This window comes from Lissotriton vulgaris, chromosome 10 (genome assembly GCF_964263255.1).
Source record: "Lissotriton vulgaris chromosome 10, aLisVul1.2, whole genome shotgun sequence".
Classification (NCBI taxonomy): Eukaryota; Metazoa; Chordata; class Amphibia; order Caudata; family Salamandridae; genus Lissotriton; species Lissotriton vulgaris.
This window is the reverse complement of record NC_141698.1, coordinates 752417965-752440424: the sequence shown is the minus strand read 5'-3', so window position 1 is coordinate 752440424 and position 22460 is coordinate 752417965. Positions and strand designations below refer to the sequence as shown.

General features: G+C 48.8%; 1 protein-coding gene across 1 annotated transcript in view; it reads left to right on the top strand.

Annotated features, from left to right (window-relative positions):
* Positions 1-468: 468 nt before the first annotated feature.
* GAD2 (glutamate decarboxylase 2) overlaps positions 469-22460 on the top strand; it is a 583816-nt gene continuing 561824 nt past the window's right edge. Inside the window, exons 1-4 of the mRNA XM_086941658.1 lie at positions 469-861; positions 1499-1558; positions 1778-1927; positions 4298-4531. Of these exons, the coding sequence (XP_086797784.1) occupies positions 786-861; positions 1499-1558; positions 1778-1927; positions 4298-4531 (520 nt within the window). The 5' untranslated portion in view covers positions 469-785. The remainder of the gene's footprint in view (positions 862-1498; positions 1559-1777; positions 1928-4297; positions 4532-22460) is intronic.

Below are 22460 nucleotides of genomic sequence, written 5' to 3'. Positions count from 1 at the left end.
AGGGGCCTCCTTTTCCATCCAAGGGAGACCCTTGGCGGCCCAACGAAAGAGGTGTTGTGTCCTGTCCACATATACTTGACACCTCCCCGTGCTTCTTGCCGCTCTTCATCGCGAAGTTGGGATCTGATTGACGTGGCTTGAGCTCTGACTCCGCAGGGCCTCCTCCCACCTCCACTCTCCTCTCAGCCAAATCATACAGAGAGGAGTTGTTCGATCCCAAAACAGAGGTGATTCCTTCACAAAACAACGCTGCCAGTCAAACAATCCGAGGCCGACCCTGAGTGGCCTCCAGTGAGCGGTGCACACCGCAGCGACGAAGGTTCAGCACCGCGGACAGCTCCTCCGCTCCGCTGCCGCCACCTCTCCACCTCCATGCGTGTGCGCCGGGGGCTGCTGTCCAGCACTCAGGCGCCTCTCTGGCTCTCATTCCATCTCCGCTCCCGCCTTTATATATAGCTTTGCACCCTGCTCTCTCTTTCTGTGCCACAGTTGCTCATTTCCTAGTGGTTAGGCGCGCGCTCTCTCCCCCTCCATTTCTTTTCTTTGACCCCCTCCCTCTCCCCCTGCCTCAGACTCCCCATACGCAAACACGGGCTCTCGCGCACAGCCACAGCTCTAGCGCTTCCTTCACATTCCTCTCGCCTCTATTCCCGGAGCGCGCCTCGGCTCATTGATGTGCAGCGGGACCCGCGGCTCCACAGCTCCCCGGGCACAGACCGGCACCAGCACCGGCTCTACTCGCCCTGCCCTCGCCGCCTGACTCTCTGTGCCAGCGGGCAGCATCCATGGCAGCTCCCGGTCCGGGGTTCTGGCCCTTCGGGTCTGAGGAGGTCCCGAGCGACCCCGATAACCCCACCACAGGTAGGGCTGGGCGGAGAGAGGGGTGCTTTTACGGGGACGGGGTGCAGGGGAGGGGGTGCGGGGGTAGGCTATTTTTCAGATCTCCCGATGTTATCATCACCTGGGCAAACAGGTAGTCTTAGCCTAAGAGGTTGGAAGGGGCAAATTAACACGTTAGTCGATACCTCCGCCATGCTTGTCAGTGCTTCATGGTGCCTTGAAGTCTAGAAGCGCCTGCACTCTGAAGAAACAGACATGAGGTAAAACGGACAGAGCTGCCCACAGCGCAAGCAACCTGGGGAGAAAGTCTGAGTAAACACCAGCCCTGCCGCCTTTGACAAATAGCCAGGTGCGTGTTCGTCATCTGCCAGGTTAGACGCTCAGCTGCAAAGAACCTTATTTATAGAAAATAAATTAAGAATCGTGTTAGTCTAGCGACGGCTGTAAGAGTCATATCTGTGGTTTCCTACCTCAAAAAGGTTTCCGGTTGACATGTCAAGCCTTTTGTTACAAATGTACTTGTGAACGGGGGATCTTAGGGACCCCCCGCAGCGGCTGGGTGTGAGTGGCACCAGTACTGTGCTCCAAAACCGAAGAACCATAGCGCATAACTTGTTTTTTTTTCTTTTTAACTATCACAATACCTATTGTTTTCCAGCTAAAGCCTGGTGCCAAGTCGCCCAGAAGTTCACGGGTGGAATCAGCAACAAGCTCTGTGGTAAGTCCCTGAAGCGGAATTTAAAGCAACAGTTAGTCACTCTTTTGCAAGACGTATTCTCGTACGGGAAGACGACTTATGGGTGGCAGGAATCTATCGAACGTGTGCATGCTTTCGTAACCCAGACCAGTGTTTCTAAGGATTATATATGAACGTCGATGCACACGCGCTGCCGCCGCCCTTTGACCTAAGTATTGCTTTGTTGTTTCTCGTTGGCAGCCTTGCTGTATGGAGATGCGGAGAGGCCGATGGGCACCGGGCCTAAGGAGGCCATGTGCTCGGAAGAGCCCCGGGCGCCCTGCACCTGCGACCAGAAGCCATGCAGCTGCCAGAAGCCCGACATCAACTACTCGGCGCTGCACTCAACAGGTAATGACTCCGAGGAATGTGTCTGCTGCTAGAAACCTCTTCCCACCCGGCCAGTAATGTGCCGTAGCTTCTCAGAGCCACCCTTGAGCGTACATTTGGAGGGAGCGGGGAGAGCCATGCTGAAAGCACTGACTGTTCAGTAGTGGTGTGCCGCTTTGTTTGTGGCCACCCTGTTGCTTTTATAGTATGTGCAAGCAGTGCCCTGGGGTTACCCCGAGTGCCCTACGTGCAGGGTATGATCTGGTTTCACATGGTTTTCCTCTGTGCTGCCTGTGCCCTGGTTTTACCCTCCTATACACCTACGTGGCTCCTGTTGAGGTTTCACCCTCATATTTTGTCTGAACAGTGTTGCTCTGGGGTTGCACCTGTGTTTTTTTTCTGTGCAGCCTGTTCCCGGGATTTCATTTAACCTCATCGTCCTTCTATGTTGCTTCTGTCCCGGTTTTGCCCTAATGTGTGTTTTCCTCTTCAGCCTCTTCCCTGGCAGTACGGTCGGGTCGTATCTGCCTAGTCAGTGCCGTGGGTTTACTGTGACCTTATTTTTATACAGCAAATACCCTTGGTTTACTCTCCTAGTAAATCTGGGTTGGTTGTTTTCTGGTGTTATCCCCATATTTTGTCTCTGTATCCTTTGTCGTGGTTTTAATATCATCCTGTATCTGTGCAGTCTGTGCCCTAGTTTTACCCTCTTGTTGCATCTGCACCTGCCTTTGTGTGATTGCCCTTATCGTTTTCATGTGTCCTAGTTTTACTCTCTCCTTGTATTGGGCAGTTTTTTTCTTGGTTTCACTATCACCTTGTCTCTCTGCAGCCGATGCCCCTGTTTGACCCTCTTTTTTGTATCTGCACTGGACCTGGTGTGGTTTTACCCTCAGATCTCACCTGTGCTCCCTTTGCGATGGTTTTTGTTATCATCTTTCTCTGTACAGCCGTGTCCTGATTTTACCCTGTATTGCACATGCACTGGGGTGCTGGTACCCTCATTATCTCGCCTGTGCAGTCTGTGTTCTGGTTTTCTCTATCATCTTGTCTCTGTAAGTGTGTGTCCTGATGTCACCCTCCTGTTGCATCTGCACTGGTCTTGGAGGAGTTTTAATCTCGTGTTTGTCTGTGCAGTCCGTGTGTCCTGATTTTTACTCTGTTTTGCATCTACATTGGTCCTGTTGTGGTTTTACCCTCATATTTGTCCGGCACTTTGTGTTTTGCGGTTGTCTTGTCTCTATGTGCCTTGATTTTACCCTGTATTGCATCTACAGTGCCCTTGTTGTGGCGTTATCCTCTTGTTTGTCATTGTTTTTACCACTGCGTTGCCTCCGAGCAGCACTTGTCCTCAGTACTCGACACAGCACTGTGTCCCCGTGGGGTGTATGGTATTTTCATCTTCAACTCTGTTTGCCAACATGAGAGATTATGAAAAGAAATAACATATTTAAAGTTTTTTTTTAAAGTGTTTGGAAAAACCAATCGCCGGATTTTTTTTATTGTTTTTGCATTTGAAGAGAATTGTTTTTGAATTTGTTTGTCCTTCTTTATTCATTTTTTGAGTTGTTCGTTACTCTGTTTTATCACAATGTGCGCACCAGAAGCACGCACAGGTATTAATAAATACGGCAGCCTGTGTCAGCGAAGCCCCCATCGAACGTCGCTGTAACAAGGTGGTCTCTGTGCTCTAATGCCCGTTTTCCACATCTGTGTGAATTGTGGTTTTCTTCAAACGTGCCCTGAAACGGGAATGCTACTATTCTAGAATAAAAACAGGTGGTTTCACCTGTTCACACCGACCTGCAGGACGCCTGGGCACAGCACCCGGCGAGTGCTAAAGGCTTCCAGGACGTCCATACTGTGCCATTTAAGCAGTGCTAACGCGTCTGAACCTGCCATGGGTATTTCTAAGCGCCCGCCCCCTCCCAGAAAGAAATATCCAATTTATGCTTAGGGGCGTTCACACAGTCACTATCGACCAAAGCTCCTTTAGTTGTTCTAGAACAAAATTGTGCAAACATTTTGGGTATATTGGGGACTAAAACCCTAGCTTAAAAGGGTAACAGGCCCCAGACCACGAACTAACGTTTTTTGTTTAAATATCAATCAATTCACCTAAAACACCTGAGCGATACCAGAACAATATCAAAAATAATAACACCTCTTGCCGCATACACCTGTTGGTGAACGATAATTAGAAACAACTAAAATCAGTAAAGCTTCGTCTGTATTGTTGATTTTCTAATGCTTTTATTTATTGAATGTGAAAAGAGAACGCGGCGTGTTGACATTTCTTTTTATTGTGAAACCCACATCGTTTTCTCTCAGCTGTTTCTAGCCCGCGCACATATTTATGTTTGTGGTCTCCGTCGTCTCCCCTCTCCTCAGACCTGCTGCCCGCCAGTCACGGCCAGGCGGCGACCCTGGCCTTCCTGCAGGAGGTGGTGGACGCCCTGCTGCAGTACGTGGTGACGTCCTTCGACCGGTCCACCAAGGTGATTGACTTCCACTACCCCAACGAGCTGATGCAGGCCTACAACTGGGAGCTGTCCGAGCAGCCCGAGGCCCTGGACGGCGTGCTGCTCAACTGCAAGACCGCGCTCAAGTACGCCATCAGGACAGGTGCGTGCCGCGCGGGCTCTGCGCGTGAGAATGCGTGTGTGCGCCTAAGTACTTCCAGAGTGCGAGAGTGTGTCATCAAGTGTGTGTTTAACCTGAAGGTCGATAAGTTCAAGTTGGGGAATACTGCATTGATTGTATTTGGAATTTCGCATTTCATGTTTAGTGTATCCATTCATGCGGATTATTTTTTATTTCTAATAATGCAGATCTGTGAATATTAGGTATTGCATTGCTACGTAAAAAAAAAAGAAATATTTTAGGGCTGCTCAGTGCCGTTGGTTAGGTGGGAATTATTATATTTCTCCAAAATAATTGGTTAAAATTACAAATGTGTTCCTAAACGCTGTGCAGATTGGTGACGGTGAATTTTTCTTCCGTTTCAGAGAATTTAGTATATTGGGTGCAGGGAGAGATGTGTTTCTTAAACGTAATCTTCTCTGGAACAAAGACGGGAAAAGGGAAATCGGGGTAATTAGGAGGTAATGATGGCATCTAATTGCAACAGGGCTGGGGCAGATGAGCCCTGACAGGGCCGCCCCCGCCCGGCCCGGCGGACCGTAGACCCAGTCCCGTGGCCTCGTTCCAGGCGATCATAGGTGGAAATGGGGCGGCACATTAACGGGGGAGCGCGAGGCAGCGAGATTCACAGAGCCAGCCATGCCGGTAATGGAGTCAATTACTTCCAGTGACAGGCGAGGCAATTGCTTCTCTGAAAGAAGAGGACGGGTTCCGTCGCCTGACAGGGAGCGGATTTATCCCAAACACAGAGGCCTGGGAAGCCGGACGAAGAGGGGCGGCCAAGAAACCCGGCCGTAAATGTGCAGTTATTATATAGCTCACAGCAGCTGCCAGCGCTCTATTTCTAAGCGCTACGTCCATTTTACGAGATAACCGAGGGACGCTGAGATGACGTGACACGCCTGAGGTCACACGGTTCTAGTCAAGTGGAGAAGCCGTTTCCCCTGTCCACAAGTCATCCGTAGAACCAAACCACCTTCTGTTGGTGACGTTAAACTTACAGATCCACATGCGTCATACGTTTACTTTTAACTCCCTGTCACAGCAGATGTCATGTTTCTCAAAACAATAACTTTTAAGGGAAAGACTTCGCAATCAAGCCTCATATTTGCGATATAAATTGTATTGTTTATTTTGTGATTAGTAGATTGTCTATGCTCTTTTAAAGTTGAATCTGAAAACACGAAATAAACCAACTATACGCCTTTTTAAAGATAAATATCAATGCATATATTCTGGAGTAAAAAAACACATTTATTGGGAGAATATCGCGGATTTAGTTTATTCTGCCATGATCATATACTCTTGTAAATGTGCGTTAGGGCGGAGCACGGTGGCGTGTGCTCTTGGTTACATTTCTGGCACCGGGTCTTCGTTGAATGTGGTTCCCCGACACAGCAAGTGGGCGCTGCACGGACCCGCGGCCGTGAGAATGACCCCTCTGCGAGCCCCCAATGGGAACACGAGCATCTCGAAATCTATGTGACTAGAGCCTTGGGGGCGGAACTCGGTGAAGTGAACCGAGGCCCGGGACCCCGGGGGCACTGGAGCACCGAGCGGGGAGCTCATCAGAGACCCACAGAGCTAGCGGAGAGCAAGGACTTGTATCCTCGTTATTTTTTCTGAATTTTTATTTTGCTCTATATATGTATAGCCTTTTGTTGTTACCAGTCACGTGCTTCAAAAACATTGCACCATATTATGTGGCAATAAAATTACAGCAAATGTAATAGTTATATTTCTAAATGTATGACTGTTTTTAAAATAGCCATCTTTCCGATGTTGGCGTTTAGATGAATAATGAAATCCAAATCTCACAAGGGGTCAATGAACTCTTCCGGGGAGAGGCAGGGTCCAGTCAGCACAGCTCCTGCACTCAGTGAGTAAATGAGCCGTTCATGATAGGGCTGGTCCCAGTCAGCACAGCTCCCCCTCTCAGTGAGTGAACGAGCCGTACTGGAGAGGGGCAGGTTCCAGTCAGCACAGCCCCTGCTCTCAGTGAGTGAATGAGCCGAGCGGGAGAGGGGTGGGCCTGGTTCCAGTCAGCACAGCTCCCCCTCTCAGTGAGTGAACGAGTGAACGAGCCGTGCAGGAGAGGAGCAGGATCCAGTCAGCACAGCTCATCCTCTCAGTGAGTGAATGAGCCGTGCAGGATAGGGGTGCATTCCAGCCAGCACAGCCCCTGCTCTCAGTGGGTGAATGGGCCGTGCAGGAGAGGTGCGGGGTCCAGTCAGAACAGCTCCTGCTCTCACTGAGTGAATGAGCCGTGCAGAATAAGACAGGTTCCAGTCAGCACTGCCCCTGCTCTCAGTGAGTGAATGAGCCGTGCTGGAGAGGGGCGGGTTCCAGTCAGCACTGCCCCTGCTCTCAGTGAGTGAATGAGCCGTACTGGAGAGGGGCAGGTTCCAGTCAGCACTGCCCCTGCTCTCAGTGAGTGAATGAGCCGTGCTGGAGAGGGGCGGGTTCCAGTCTGCACAGCCCCTGCTCTGAGTGAGTGAATGAGCCAGGCCAGAGAGGGGGCAGGGTCCAGTCAGCACAGCCCTGCTCTCAGCACAGCTCCGTCCCTCCCGCGAGCGAATGGCTGTAGTGCCTTCACTAATCCTGATTTATAGGCGCTCAGTGTTTCGGGTGCGTGCCCAGCGCTGCCCCCAGAGCAGGCCGTCATTGCACATTCAGGAGGTGCGTCGAGCAGTCAGATCTCATTTAGATTTGCAGCCGCCCTCTTCTGCGTCGCTATCTGCGCCCTCAGGCGCTGCTGTAATCCCCCACGTGACTCGCTGCCACTCCAGCTCCGATATCAGACAAAAAACACCTTGCGGCGGCCGCGTGGCCGGGCTCTGGGACTCGGGTGCATAATTGGTGTTTACTCTTCAACAGGGCCCTAGACCGGAGCCTTGGTGCCACTGCACCAGCTGCACACTTGGCAGCCACAATGCTGGGTCCAGTTCTATAGTGGGAATAGAATCTAACGGAGTTAGCTTTTTATTATAGCTGGTGGTGTCAGTTACTTCAGTTGGCTTTTGCGTTGAATCGGTAGATTATCTCTTCTTTTTTTCTAAAACAAATTCTTCCGTAAATCCGATCCACAGATAGCTGCCTGTTTCGGTTTCCACGCACCCAGTTAATCGCCACAGCGGCTTGACATCATAAGTAAACAAACGTTTGGTTTTAAGGTGGCCAGATGGACCGTAACGTTGGGTGCCAGTTTGAAGCAGCCAAAGTAGAAATCTCGACCTGTCTATTTATACGTGGCAAACACGTGACTCGTGGTTTGTTTTTGACTCATTAACATATTTGTCGGTGGTGTTATTTCTGCCAGGGACCAGGTGGCGACAAAGTTACCAACCGTAGTGTGTACCCTTTGAAGCAATGGATTGAACCCAACTGGTGAGAGCCATTCAGTTGAACCCTCGTTGAATCCTGGGGCGGCCGATACTAGCGAGCTCTTGACGCCGCACAGCGCGCTGCCTCCCGCTCCGGTCCTGTTTTATAGGGCCTGGCTGCAGCAGAGCACACGGGGTGTCTGGTGCTCAGAGCATGCGCCGTGTTTTGTTCTCACAGGACGCTCTGTGTCTGCCACTCTCACCGCCTGACTGCTCTCTTTCCAGGACTTCGGGGTTTTACGCCATTTGAATGAACTGCACCCCATGCTGTATGTTATGTTATGTTGTTGGGTGTCTTATAAAGCGCTCAGCTACTCGAGCATGTGGCTACACTGCCGCTTTCAACCCGTCTCACTGCACTCTTGCTGTGATAAGAATAAGACAGATGGCGCTGGATCTATGGTCTTCAGAGGACCATCTTTGTCTGACCCCCCCCCCCCCACAATGTTGGGGTTCTACAACGTCTAACTGCACACCGTGCGTACCGTTCGGAGGACGGTAAATGTCTGCCGAGAGCCACACTGCCGGTTTTACACTATCTAGAGTATTCTAAAAAAGGTTTTGGACACATCCATATGCGAGTCGGTATTGACCCAGCTCCAATCCGAGCAGTCCAGCTTACACTGCCAGGCCAGGTCACACAAGTAACCCAGGGCAGGATTGTTGGGTTCACACTGTATTGAGATGTGGCCTTTGATTACTAGTGGCTGTAATTAAGTCAAGCATTCCAGCCATCACTTTTTTATACTTTAAGGTTTTACACTGTCTAACTGCCCTCTTACAATCAGAGTACCATTGGGGTGCTGACAGTGAGTGTCCTTCACAGCACTCTATCTGCCTGGCATCCCACACTCTGTCGGCCTGGCTGCACTCTTACCATAATGTGGCACGAGGACACACCGTGTGTGGTGTTCACTGCACTCTATCTGGCATCACACACTCTGTCGGCCTGGCTGCACTCTTACCATAATGTGGCACGCTGTACTTTGCACAAGAAGAGGCTCACCTTTCCAAGGATTTTTTGAGGGAAGTTCTGCTCATACGGCTTGCCGCTCCCGCTTCGCGGGAGCCGCTGCGCACAGGAGTGCGTGTCTAATCACCAGCACCTGGACACTGGGAGCAGAGGCAGGGGTAGAGGTAAGGCGTGGGCTGCGAGTGTGCAGGGACTCCGTTATCCAGGAGTCCCTGCGAAGACCACGGATTAACATCCGGTCCGCTCTCCCCGCCGGCCCTCCCCCCGCCCCTTCCGCCCTATACGGCCACTATATTTTGACTCGACTCTCCCGCAGCGCGGGACGCAGCACGGGCGAAGACAGGGCTAAGACCGGGCCGTTTGAGGCCGTTAGAGGTCGGTAGAGGTCTGGTCTGGCCCACCCTCTATCGTTTTCATTAGACTTACTTCTACTTGCACAAAATGAGTACTAGAGCAACTCGGAGCAAGACCTCCAAGGCTGCCCCACAAATCAGCGGCCCCATGGATGACTTTATCACCCGCACTAACATCGCCATTGACAATGAAATATCTAAATTGCAAACCCGGGTGTCCTTAGAACTAGATGCTGCTAGACGTTTGTCGCAAGTGATAGCGCATTCAAAAAAATCCTCTCTAGGTCACATAGCCACTGCAGTCACGCCAGAACGCCCTATTGTCCCTAAAGGCATAGTTACACAGGTCGTTGTCCACCAGATCCCATCTAACTGCACCCCCCCTCCACAGCTAGAGCAATCTACTAATGTAGAAGAAGCCAAACCCTTACCTGTGGCTACATTAGGCGCCAAGACTACGATTCCTAACCCCCAGTTGCCCTCAATTCCCACTACTGGTAAACCACCTAAAAGAAAGCGTAGAGCGGGCACTGCTTACGCCCGTAAAAAGGCGAAAATTGTGCCTCCCCAAAATCTAACCATAGTGAGAGCCCCATCAACCAACGCGCCGCTAAATGTCTCCCAAGGAGAAAGTATGGAGTCACAATCAACTAGGGAGGGAGATATAGTGGTTCCAGAAGTTATCTCAAACAGTATGGCCCAAGAGACCGAGGGCTTGCAGATCGAAGGGTTAGGTAACAATGATAGGGCATTTATTGAATTGGTTTGGTCAAGCTTAAAGAAACTTCTTTCCCCTCTCGATCTTAGACTCTCGAGAATAGAGAATAACTTGCTCGAGATGGAAAAAAGTATTATCGCTCTGGCTACTCTTGGTCTGAAAACCCTTGAAAATCAGGGGCAGCTTCCCCCGGACAACATATGTCCAATTTCCTCAATCCAATCGCAGGATGTCCCCCCTCGTAACTTAGCCGCAACACGCCAGGATGACCCGCCCCTATCACCACCTCCTTCCCGACCGATACCCAAGCCAAGGTCGGTGGCAGTGAATCAAATCCCTCCTGCCACCAAACCTAAAGCTCCTCAACGACCTATAGAGCCTACTTTATGTAAGCCCAAATCTGATGCCCAGCCCAAACTAACGACTGGTACCGCACAAGACCCGCCTCTGAAGGAAAATTTCAAAGGGGGATACATTGATCTCCCCCCTGAGGCTAATGACTACGTGGTGGTCCTAACGGGCGTCCCTCAGATTGGTGCAGACCAATATGAGAACCACTGGTCACTAAAAAATAAAATCATGTATTGGCTAAATAATAATAGACCTATTCCCAATGGCCAGAAAAGTAGAGTACTGATGGTTCGCAGAACTCGCTGGGTGGGCCCCACAAAGAAATCTAGCCCAGGGGATTGCATTGTGGTGACCTTCGAGGACCCGCATACGGCGCAATTTATCTGCTCCTGGCCTGGCCTTGAGGGGTCCCCCGTAATACCTAGACCCCTGTCTTTCTTTTACCCACCTCGTTTCCAGCATACTCCAGTGGATAATTGGTCCATAGTTCAACACCAACCCTGGAAAAGCCATCCTAAAGCCCATAATCAATTCCAGCCACTTTGGAATGGCTTTCCCACTTCAAACAGATATGGTGGACTGGAGGATGAGGATTGACTTACTAGCCAACATCTCAAGCACAATCCTGATAACTCTCCTGATCTGTCTGCCGGAAGCCAACTAGAGCATGTACCTTCTTATCCCGTAGTGGGCCTAGTGGGATGCACCAATGGTCTGGGTATTAAGGAAGGGTTGATGCCCTCTGGCATTTCAGTCTTACACACTTCGGAAGGAATCACAGTTTCATCTCCTACGTCCCCTCAACCATTGAGTCTAGGGAGTGCTGTAGAGGTGTATGGGGCTGATGCACCCAAGGGTCCTCCGCTGCAGTATTCTAAACCCAAACCAAATGTCCATAGAAACGTTGCATTTGAAGTTGCTCCGCCCACCCTTGCACCCGTCCAGCATGTATCTGACCCAGCGGTAATAAAGGTCCTGAGCTGGAATGTGGCTGGGCTCGATCGCAACCTTGATAACCCAGACTGGTCTGCATTCTTAGAGCCATACAACATCTGCCTCTTTCAGGAAACTTGGTGTCATGAACCAAAGCACAGAGTGGGGTTTTCGACCTACTTTGTCCCAGCCGTACAGTCTCCTGGATCTAAAGGTCGCCCATCAGGTGGTCTATTGATCTGGATCAGTATTGCCCTAAGGCTAGGTGTCACCCAAAGGTCCACTAAATCCCTTGACCTACAATGGCTGTCTCTACATTGCAAAGGAGGGAGGTCCCTTGAAATATTTAACATCTATTTGAGGGGCACTAATGGTGGGTCTTCACGATTATTATCCACAGGCTTAAGCAATGAATTAGCCTCTTGTAAAATTGATTCTTATGTCCTGCTGGCGGGTGATTTTAACTGCTGCTTTGAGCCATTGTCTAGGGACGACATTCTGGATACCTTCGAAGAGGACTCCAAGAGAGGTATCCCCATTCTAAACATTGATCCGATTCCCAAATGGACTCAAAGTGCAATAGAAATCAATGCCCTTTGCCTAGAACACAACCTAAGACCAGTCAACGGTCGCTCCAAATCGGATCCCAATGGAGCCCACACCTACAACAGAATTGGTCGGACCTCAAGAATTGATTTTATCATGCTTAATTTTAATCTGTGGGCTTTCCATCAGGACATGGAGGTCATTACAACCAGCGACAGTGACCACAACCCATTGTCGATTTTAATCACTAGCCCATGGAAAGAGAGGACATTTGCTGGCTCAGACCATAAGTGGAAAACCTCCCGCGAAATCGCTCCTTCTAATTGTAGTAGGCGCCTGAAGTGGGCAAGAGTCTCGGAGGACGAAGGGAGGTTAGCGCAAGCGGCGTCCATCTTGTTGGAGGCTGATTCTAGGCTGGATGTATTAATCCCCACAGACGGAAGGACTTTGCCCCTGTTCGTAAAGACAATAGAGTCCTTGAGTGATCTTTTTCTTATTTCCCAGTCAAGCTCTAAGGCTGTCCGTAACGGTGCTTGTTCGTCCAGGTCATCGTGGTATTCTTCGAATTGCCGAGAAGCAAAAGGGGCCCTTATCGCGGCAATAAAAAATGAGGATCCTGATAAAGTGAGGGCCGCCAGGAAGACCTATAAAAAAATCATAACAAAAGCAAAAGAAGCTTACGATCTAAAATTTTGGCGGGATCTGGCGGAAGCAAGTAAAAAGAAAAATGCCAAAGAGTTTTGGGACCTATTAAGAGCCAGGGAAAAGCCTACTGACCACCAAATAACCTGCAACATCTCCGGTGCCGCTTGGTTTGACCACTTCTTCAAGTTGTACTCGATTCCACTGGGGGCTGGTGATCACATTTCGGCTCCTTTGCCTCTTGCCCCATTAGTTCCCACGAGCAGCGAGGGCCTCTTTTCCAAGCAGGAGGTAGAACTTGCAATTAAGGGCATTGTCTCCAACAAAGCTGCAGGCCCTGACGGAATCCCGGGTGATCTGCTAAAAACCTACCCGGCGTCCTGGAGCAGGCTGATCACTTCCCTCCTAAACGAGGCCCTGCTAGGCGGCGCTTTTCCTGATTCCTGGAGGGGAGCGGAAGTGGTCCCCATTTTTAAAAAAGGTTCCAGGGATGAGCCAGCGAATTACCGCCCTATCAGCCTGCTGGACTCTACCCAAAAAGTGGCGGGCAAAGTTGTCCTAAATAGGATATTGCAGTGGGCAGAAGAAAACCAGATACTGTCCAACCTTCAAGCAGGTTTCCGGAAGGGGACTGGCACTATCGAACAGACATTTCGCCTCCTTATCCTCTACTGGAAAGTGGTGGTGTTGGGTGGGGGGAGTTTGTATTTGGTCTTTATTGATCTACGTACAGCTTTTGACTTGGTCCCACGAGCATCACTTTGGAATACTCTCAATAAGCTAGGCTTACCACCATACCTATTAGCCCTACTGAGAAAATTCCACGATAGCAATTTTGCCCAAATTAGATGGGGTTCTCAAGGCGAAAAAACATCTCGCATTCCGGTTAACAGGGGCGTCCGCCAGGGTTGTGTACTTGCCCCCACTCTGTTTTCTCTTTACGTTAACGGAGTGGTGGAGCATCTATTACGAGATCCATCTGATGCTCCGACCCTGGCGGGGAAAAAAATTCCAACGCTCCTGTTTGCGGATGACACCCTTCTAATTTCTAAGACACCAGTGGGCATCCAAAAATTGCTATCCAGTTTTAAATCTTTTTGTGATGACAAAGGTCTGGCCATTAACATAGCAAAGACCAAATTCCTTGTGCTTAATCCCCCAAAAAAAGCAATCGCTACCCCTGTCCTTGACTCTGTGCACCTAGAGAGAGTCAAGGAATTTGACTATCTGGGTATTCGGTTATCCGATTCCATGAGTTGGAGGTCACATCTTCAGAAGGTGTTCCTTGCCCATAAGAGGGTAGCTGGAGCCCTGCTTAAACAACAGCGAGCTTCGCCACTGAAACCCATTGGGGCTGTTCTAGACATATATAGGGCAAGGGTCGTAAGCGCAGCACTATACGGCGCGGAACTGTGGGGCTCTCAGAAAATTGATACCCTTGCCTCTCTTGACAACAACTTTCATAAAGATCTCTTGAGGCTGCCCCACAGTACCCCCACAATCCCTATTATGCTTGACGCCGGGTCACGCCCGATTTGTGATCAAGCAAAATTACGCCCGCTCCTATTATGGGCTAGAATTCGCAATGTCCCAGAACTTAAAAGTTATGCAGAGGCCCTGGACGATCTTTTGTCCCATGCAGGATGCCACAAGATCGCTTGGCTTAGAGATATTAAATCCCTTCTCTATAAATTGGGGCTAGGAGATCACTGGGTTAGTAAAACCTCACCCCCAAAACAAGTATTAAAAAAAGCCTTCTGGTTGTGGCTAGACAATGAATTGCTGCGAAATCCTAATCATTGCAAAACTGTTGCTCAGTTCCTCCTAACCAAAGATCTTCCTTTTAGGGAACCCTACCTGGACTCCATTAACAACTCTGGAGACAGAGCATTGTATATAAAATTCAGGTTAGGTGTCCTCCCTCTTTGCCAATTCACCTCATCCTGGAAACCGCCATTGCAGACGGTGCCTTATTGCCCCTTTTGCGAAGCAAGGGTCGAAACTGTTGCACACATGTTATTTGAATGTAACCTCTACGCTGCACCCAGGAAGTTGTGGTTAAAACCATTATGTAGAACACTGGGAACAAGATCGCACGTAGAAGCCCTACGCATATTGAGCACTGATCCAAGACCCTTCTTCGCCTGCAGTTTGGCAAAATTTTTAGGCTGGACATGGCGATTACGAACTGCAAAAAAATTGTTGCTGCAGTAGTATTTTCTATTTTTTCCCTCTCATCTGCTTAAAAATTCCCATATGACTACCCTGCTTTTACTGTATAATATGTAAAAATTTGCACTGTTTTATGCGTTAAATACTGTTTTTAATTGTTATAAAATGCAGCTTTTATGATATGTTTTTATATCGAAATAAAGCTTATTCATTCATAATGTGGCACGAGAGCACACCGTGTGTGGTGTTCACTGCACTCTATCTGCCTGGCATCCCACACTCTGTCGGCCTGGCTGCACTCTTACCATAATGTGGCACGTGGGCACACCGTGCCCCCAACTGCGTCCAAGCCGCTCCTGGACACACCCATGGACCTTTCTCATGCTACTCCTGCAAATTCATCGGTACCGTCACCAACTCCGCTACGCTCACACCTCAGATTCCCGACCCTAACCGCCTACAATGCATCCTTCTCAACACCCGATCGGTCCACAGGCACGCCATTGACCTATGGAATCTACTAGACACCATCTCTCCAGACGTCGCCTTCCTAACAGAAACATGGATGAACGCTTCCTCCGCCCCAGACATCACCATTGCCATCCCTGAAGACTATAAGATCACACGTAAGGACCGTACCGGCCACACAGGAGGAGGAATCGCTATCGTCCATAAAAAATCAATCCACATCTCAACCAGCTCAGACGTCAATCTCGCCAACTCTGAACACCTTCACTTCCAGATCCACATCGACCCCAAGACCACACTCAGAGGCACCCTCCTATACAGACCACCAGGACCCCGCGCACAATTCAGTGAAGACATCACTGACTTCATCACTCCACACGCGCTCCCCTCCGAGGAGTACATCCTTCTGGGAGACCTCAACTTTCACCTTGAAAAGAACAACGACCGCAACACCACCACCCTCTTGGACAACCTCGCCAACCTCGGACTTAAACAACTGGTCACTTCCCCCACCCACATCGCAGGTCATACTCTCGACCCTATCTTCACCTCCAGCAAACACGTCTCCTTCAGCCACACTACGGCTCTCCTTTGGACTGACCACAGCTGCGTTCACTTTACCTACAACAAGCCTAAACTCATCAACCACCCCCAACCAACTCTGCAAAGAAACTGGAACAAAATCACCATCGACCAGATCTCCTCATCGCTCCTTCTAAACACCCCAGCCCACTCTTCTAACCCAGACCAAGCCGCCAACAACTTCACCCTATGGTTATCCAACAGCGCCGACATCCTAGCACCACTGAAAAAACGTCAAAGCAAACCTGGCAGCAATAAGGCCTCATGGTTCAACGATGAGCTTAAGAAGTCCAAGAAACTCTGCCGCTCCCTTGAAAAGGCCTGGAAAAAAGACCCAACCACTAGCACCAAGGACGCCTTCAAAAACGCTACCCGCATACACCACCAACTAATCCGAAAGGCCAAGAAAACAGCATTCAAGGATCGACTAGATAACAACGCCCACAACAGCAAGGAACTTTTCAACATCGTCAAGGAATTTACCAATCCCTCTGCCAACTCCAACGACATCACCCCCTCTCAAGCCCTCTGCGACTCCCTAGCTTCATTCTTCCACAACAAAATTGCAGACATCCACAACAGCTTCGACAACCAACCCGGAGACCAACCCACCCAACCATATGCTGAACATTCACCCCCCCTTGAACACCCTTAACGACTGGAACCCAATCTCCACTGAGGACACCATCCGCCTGATGAACTCCATCCACTCAGGATCCCCCACAGACCCATGTCCTCACCACATCTTCAACAAAGCAGACTCCGTCATAGCACCGCACCTCCGAGACGTCATCAACTGCTCCTTCAACTCCGCCACCTTCCCGGAAAGCTGGAAACACGCTGAACTCAGCGCCCTTCTGAAAAAACCCACAGCGGACCCCACCGAACTCAAAAATTACCGCCCCATCTCGCTCCTTCCATTCCCGGCCAAAGTCATCGAGAAAGCTGTCAACAACCACCTCGCCGCTTTCCTCGAAGCCAACAAATCCCTCGACTCCTCACAGTCCGGCTTCCGAGCCAAACACAGCACTGAGACCGCCCTCATCGCAGCAACAGACGACATTCGAACTCTACTGGACAATGGAGACACAGTCGCCCTCATCCTCCTCGACCTCTCGGCAGCCTTCGACACAGTCTGCCACAGCACCCTTTTACAACGCCTCAGAAACATCGGAATACAAGGAAAAGCACTTGAATGGATCACCTCGTTCCTCACCGGAAGAACCCAGAGAGTCCGCCTTCCGCCATTCAAGTCCGAGGCCACTGAAGTCATCTGTGGCGTCCCACAAGGATCCTCACTCAGTCCCACCCTCTTCAACGTATACATGAGCCCCCTCGCGGCCATCACCCGCCAACACAACCTCAACATCATCTCCTACGCCGACGACACCCAACTGATCCTTTCACTCACCAATGACCCTAGCACCGCCAAAACTAACCTACACGAAGGAATGAAAGAAGTTGCCGAATGGATGAAACACAGCTGTCTGAAACTGAACTCAGATAAAACAGAAGTCCTCATCCTGGGTACATCCCCCTCTGCATGGGACGACTCTTGGTGGCCGGAAGCCCTTGGAAATGCACCCATCCCGACAGACCACGCACGGAACCTAGGCGTTATCCTGGATTCTTCACTTTCAATGAACAGACAAGTCAGCGCCGTCTCCTCATCCTGCTTCAACATTCTTCGCATGCTCAAAAAAACATTTCGCTGGATCCCCACCGAAACCAGGAAAACAGTCACCCACGCTCTGGTCACGAGCCGACTGGACTACGGAAACACCCTCTACGCAGGTACTACCGCTAAACTCCAGAAAAAACTCCAACGAATCCAAAACGCCTCAGCCAGGATCATATTAGACATCCCGCGTAACGAACACATCTCTGGTCACCTGAAAAACCTCCACTGGCTACCCGTCAATAAGAGGATCACTTTCCGACTCCTAACCCACGCACACAAAGCACTCTACGAAATCGGACCAGAATGCCTCAACTCACGACTGTCTTTCTACACCCCCTCCCGCCAACTACGATCTTCCAGCCAAGCCCTCGCCACTGTACCTCGCATCAACAAGACCACCATGGGAGGTAGATCCTTCTCATACCTGGCAGCTAAAACATGGAACTCACTTCCCACTTACCTTCGCCTCACCCAGAACCACCTAGCATTCAGAAAGCAACTTAAAACGTGGATATTTGACAATTAATCCTCCTCCCCTCCCTAAGCGCCTTGAGACCCTCTGGGTATGTAGTGAGCTATATAAATTTTATGACTTGACTTGACTTGACTTGTGTGGTGTTCACTGCACTCTATCTGGCATCACACACTCTGTCCGCCTGGCTGCACTCTTTTTTTTAATAAATTTTTTATTGAGCAGAGCATCAGGGACATAACACTCATAATAAATGATAGGGAGACATTGATAGATCAATACATACCAAACATGGATAAAACCAATACGATAAAGGCGCGAGATAAGTGCAGGAGGCATATTACATCCATAATTTGACTAGCATTATTATAACCACTTTGCAGATATACAATTAATTCTTACTAAAGCGCTAGAGTATTAATAGCCTAAAGTGCAAAAGTACTAAGGTGCTAAGGTGCTAGATCTTCCAGAAAAATCCCCAGAACACATTTCCCCCAGATCCCACAGCCTCAAGTAAAACTACTAATCAGACGGGGTTTTCAAGATGACCTAAATATTTCCAGATTGAAGTAAAGTTTTTAGTAGAGACCACTCTCCTTGTGTAAACTTCTTCAAAAATCCTGGTCCGTTTCATTTAATTTAACTACCTCTCATATGTAGGTGCTTCCACCAACCTCCAATTCTGAAGAATTAGGGAGCGAGCGACAAGGGAGAAAATGGCTAAAAAGGACTCCTTTGCTTTTATCAAATTTGCCCTAGATTTACAGATTCCGAAGAGGGCAACCTCAGCCTCTAGATCTACCCTCTTCTGAATCGCCCAGCTTATGGCCAAGAAGATCTCACCCCCAGAATGGCCGTAAACTAGGGCGCGTTAAGAAAATATCTAGCCAGGCCCTTTCTCCCTCTACCTCTGGGTATTTTTTAGTGAGGGCTTTAGATGTAAAGTATGCCAACCGCCGGGACAGAAAGGCCATTCTCTTGAAATTGACTGCTCTCAAAGCCTTACTCCCTAACTGGCATATGACCTGCCACTCCTGACTAGAAAAAGAACATAGAGTTTCCTGGGTTATCATTTCTAAGTGCTTCTTGACCAATAAAGATTTGCATCGGGTGCTCAGAAGACCGTGCCAATCCCCTACCCCTCTTAGCTTAGCTCCAAAAAGGGCCATTACAACTTAGATGGGGCACCATTAAACGAAAATTTATGTCTGTTTAAAAAATGTAAAATCTGTAAATATACAAAAAAGGCTGGCTATCTCGGGTCCCTGCTTCTACTCTGTACTTCTTGCCAGGTGATTACTCTATTCAGGATTGAAAAGCGCCCTAGCTCTTCAAGGCCATAGTCCTTCCAATTCCTAAGGTGACTAGATTGAACTTACATTCACATAGTTTTAGATAGTAAAATCCAGAAGAACCAGCTTGCCTAAAGAAGGATTGTATTCTAACGGAATAATCCTTCAGAGTCCTGTATCTAGTCCTCTTGGGAAGTTTAGAAGTTTTTAGAAATATTGGGATCTGCGAGCCGGCATTCTGCACCATTTTATCCCCAAAAAGTTGTCTATTAATCCATTAGAAACCAACAATCGGGCTGTTAAATCTAAAAAGGCTGCTTCGTAGTATGTACGAACATGTGGTAATGCTAACCCACCCTGGTCAATGACTAGTTGAACCTCTGGGAGTTTAACTCTTGGTGTCTTCTTACCCCAGACAAACTGTCTAAACCTTGTTTCCAGCTCTTTAAAATAACTAATATTGATTTTAATAGGTATATTCTGGCAGCACTCTGACCATAATGTGGCATGAGGGCACAGTGTGTGTGGTGTTCAAAGCACTCCATCTGGCATCCCACACTCTGTCAGTCTGGCTGCACCCTTACCATATTGTGTCACGATGGCACACTGTGTGAGGTGTTCACAGCACTCTATCTGACATCCTACACTTTGTCGGTCGGGCTGCACTCTTACCATAATTTGGCATGAGGGCACACTGTGCGTGGTGTTCAGAGCACTCTATCTGGCATCCCACACTTCGTCGGTCTGGCTGCACTCTTACCATAATGTGGCATGAGGGCACACTGTGTGTGGTGTTCAGAGCACTCTATCTGGCATCCCACACTCTGTCGGTCTGGCTGCACTCTTACCATAATGTGGCACAAGGGCACACCATGTGTGGTGTTCAGAGCACTCTATCTGGCATCCCCTACTTAGTCGGTCTGGCTGCACTCTTACCATAATGTGGCACAAGGACACACTGTGTGTGGTATTCAGAGTGCTCTGTCTGACGTTCCACACTCTTTCGGTCTGGCCGCACTCTTATACTATATCTATTGGTCACTACGCTTAAAACTTATAAGTCACCCCTATAGCAGGCCTTATCAATCCTGAAGGCAGGCTGCTGGGTTTTAGGTGAGAGGGTGCCACTCCAAGAGTAGAGCCTCTCTACAGGCTTTGGAGACCATTCTCCCGGGTTGTCTGTGGCTCAGCCGGACATATAGGTAGAGGTGCATTTTGACCTGACAGTAAATGCTATCTCAAAAACTGCTCCATAGAAACATATCATGTTTGGTATCAAACACCTTAGAATCATACCTCCACACCGGTAACCAGTGTGGGGGTATGATTCCACCCTTCTGAAGCGAGCTTCGTGGGGTCACTGGTCTATCCGATGCCAGCCTTCTTGACCCGGACGGTATGAAAAACATGTGGTCAAGGTAGCAAGCAACAATTCATATATTATTGTATAGCTGCAAAAACACAACGCAAAATGAGGGTGGCTTGATAGTCCACTATTGTATTTGTAAATTCATACAGTCTATCTTATGCAATTATTTTCAAAGCATTTGTGTATTTATACAATCTGGCTCTTGCAATTATTTTCAAAGCATTGACCGTGAAACCATAAACTTGCTCATCACAATAAATATGCAATATTATACAGTGCTCTGGAAGTGAGGAAGGAAGGAATCAGGGTAAAGTGTTCACGTGTGGGTGGGGGACAGGGAAAGGTGATATTGACATATATACATCAACATAGTTTATTGTATACGTTTCCGTGAATGATCACAATGTTCCCAGTATCGTACATAAGTAAATAATACCCATAGTTGATTTATATGGAGTCGCTAGAGTTTGTTTAGTAGTGTAGTCAACGTTTCGACCCCTCTAGTCAGGATAGGTTGTGGTCCTTGGGGTGGGGTCTTCTTCAGGACAAGGGGAGCACCATTGAATGATAAAATGTTGGGTGAGAGTGGGTATTTCAAAAAGTGTGAGTGCTACTAAAAGGTGAGGTTTAGAAATATCTTCTGGTATGGCGGGTGGGAATAAATCTACCACCGCGATCTGTTCTGTAGTTGGGCTTGCAAAAGCTCCTAGGATGAGAGGAAGACAGGGTACATCGTGTGAGACTTAATTCTGTAACCTAACATGAATTAAGGTGTTGTAAAACAAAAGTAAAGTTACTCACTTTGGTAGAGATGGTAGCAGTTCAGAGTAACTTTTACACAGCAATAAATGAAGGGTAATTCAGTGGCAAATATGCAGCAGCCTCCAGCTTGCTGATCATGGGAATAATCACCACATGCCTGTACACGGAAAATAAGGGTCGATATTAAAGATGTGCGACTACATCTGAAGAACATAATTGTCCACCAAAGCGGGCCACCATGTCACCGATTATGGTAAATAAGAAATTAGGCTCATCCGTCTCGGTGCACATTTCATAAAATGGTTCAAGCCGAGTGCCGTCAGGCGCAAGTAGAAAACCGGCTCGGGAAGGTAAATACTTGATATGGGTGTTAATGCGGTGTCGTCAGGAAATACAAATGCCCGTATTGCACATAAATAAATGAATTGCCCGTTGTTAAAGAGAGGGAGGCCAATGGGAAGGTTTAAGACATGAGGGCTGTAAAATGGGCATGGGGAATCAATTAGGAATCAAGAAATCACTCGCTCACCTCATCAGACGGCCTGAGCTCACTAACCAGACCCTCCAGGATATCGCGATTTCGCGATTTGCCGCAAAATCGACACTTTTTTAAAAATGCCGCGATTTTTACAAAAATGCCCGCGAAATCGGCATTTTTGTAGAAATCGCGGCATTTTTCGCTATATCCTGGGGGGTCTGCTTTATCCAAAGACATGCACCGGTTGCCCCACACCTGTAGATGATCTACAGACACTGGGGTCAGAGGGTTAAAGCAGCTCGGCTGCAGCTGGCAGTGTGAAGGTCTAGGCTCTTTGTCATTCAGAGCTGCCCGGGACTGCGCTCGTTCGCACCTCTTCCTGGCCCACAAGAATGACAATGGGAGCCCTCACCTTGCACATCAACAGGAGGGGAGGGGGGGATGGGTTGTTGTCACAGAGGATGGAGCAGGAATCGGACAGAGCAGTTCTCCTTCGAGTGTAATGTGAAAGGGTTTGCAGTGACAGGAATAGGAACTTCGAGTCTTAGGCCTGTGAGAAGGCTCATTTACTGACCTGGCAAATTTAAACACAGTCAGCAAGTCAATTTGGGAAAGAAACGGAGAACAATTTAAATTGAAAACAAAAGACACGCTACCTTAAATCTGTTAATATATTTTTTTTTAACTCGAATCTTGCATTGCTGAGAGATTATCTGCAGCATGCACACCCGGAACT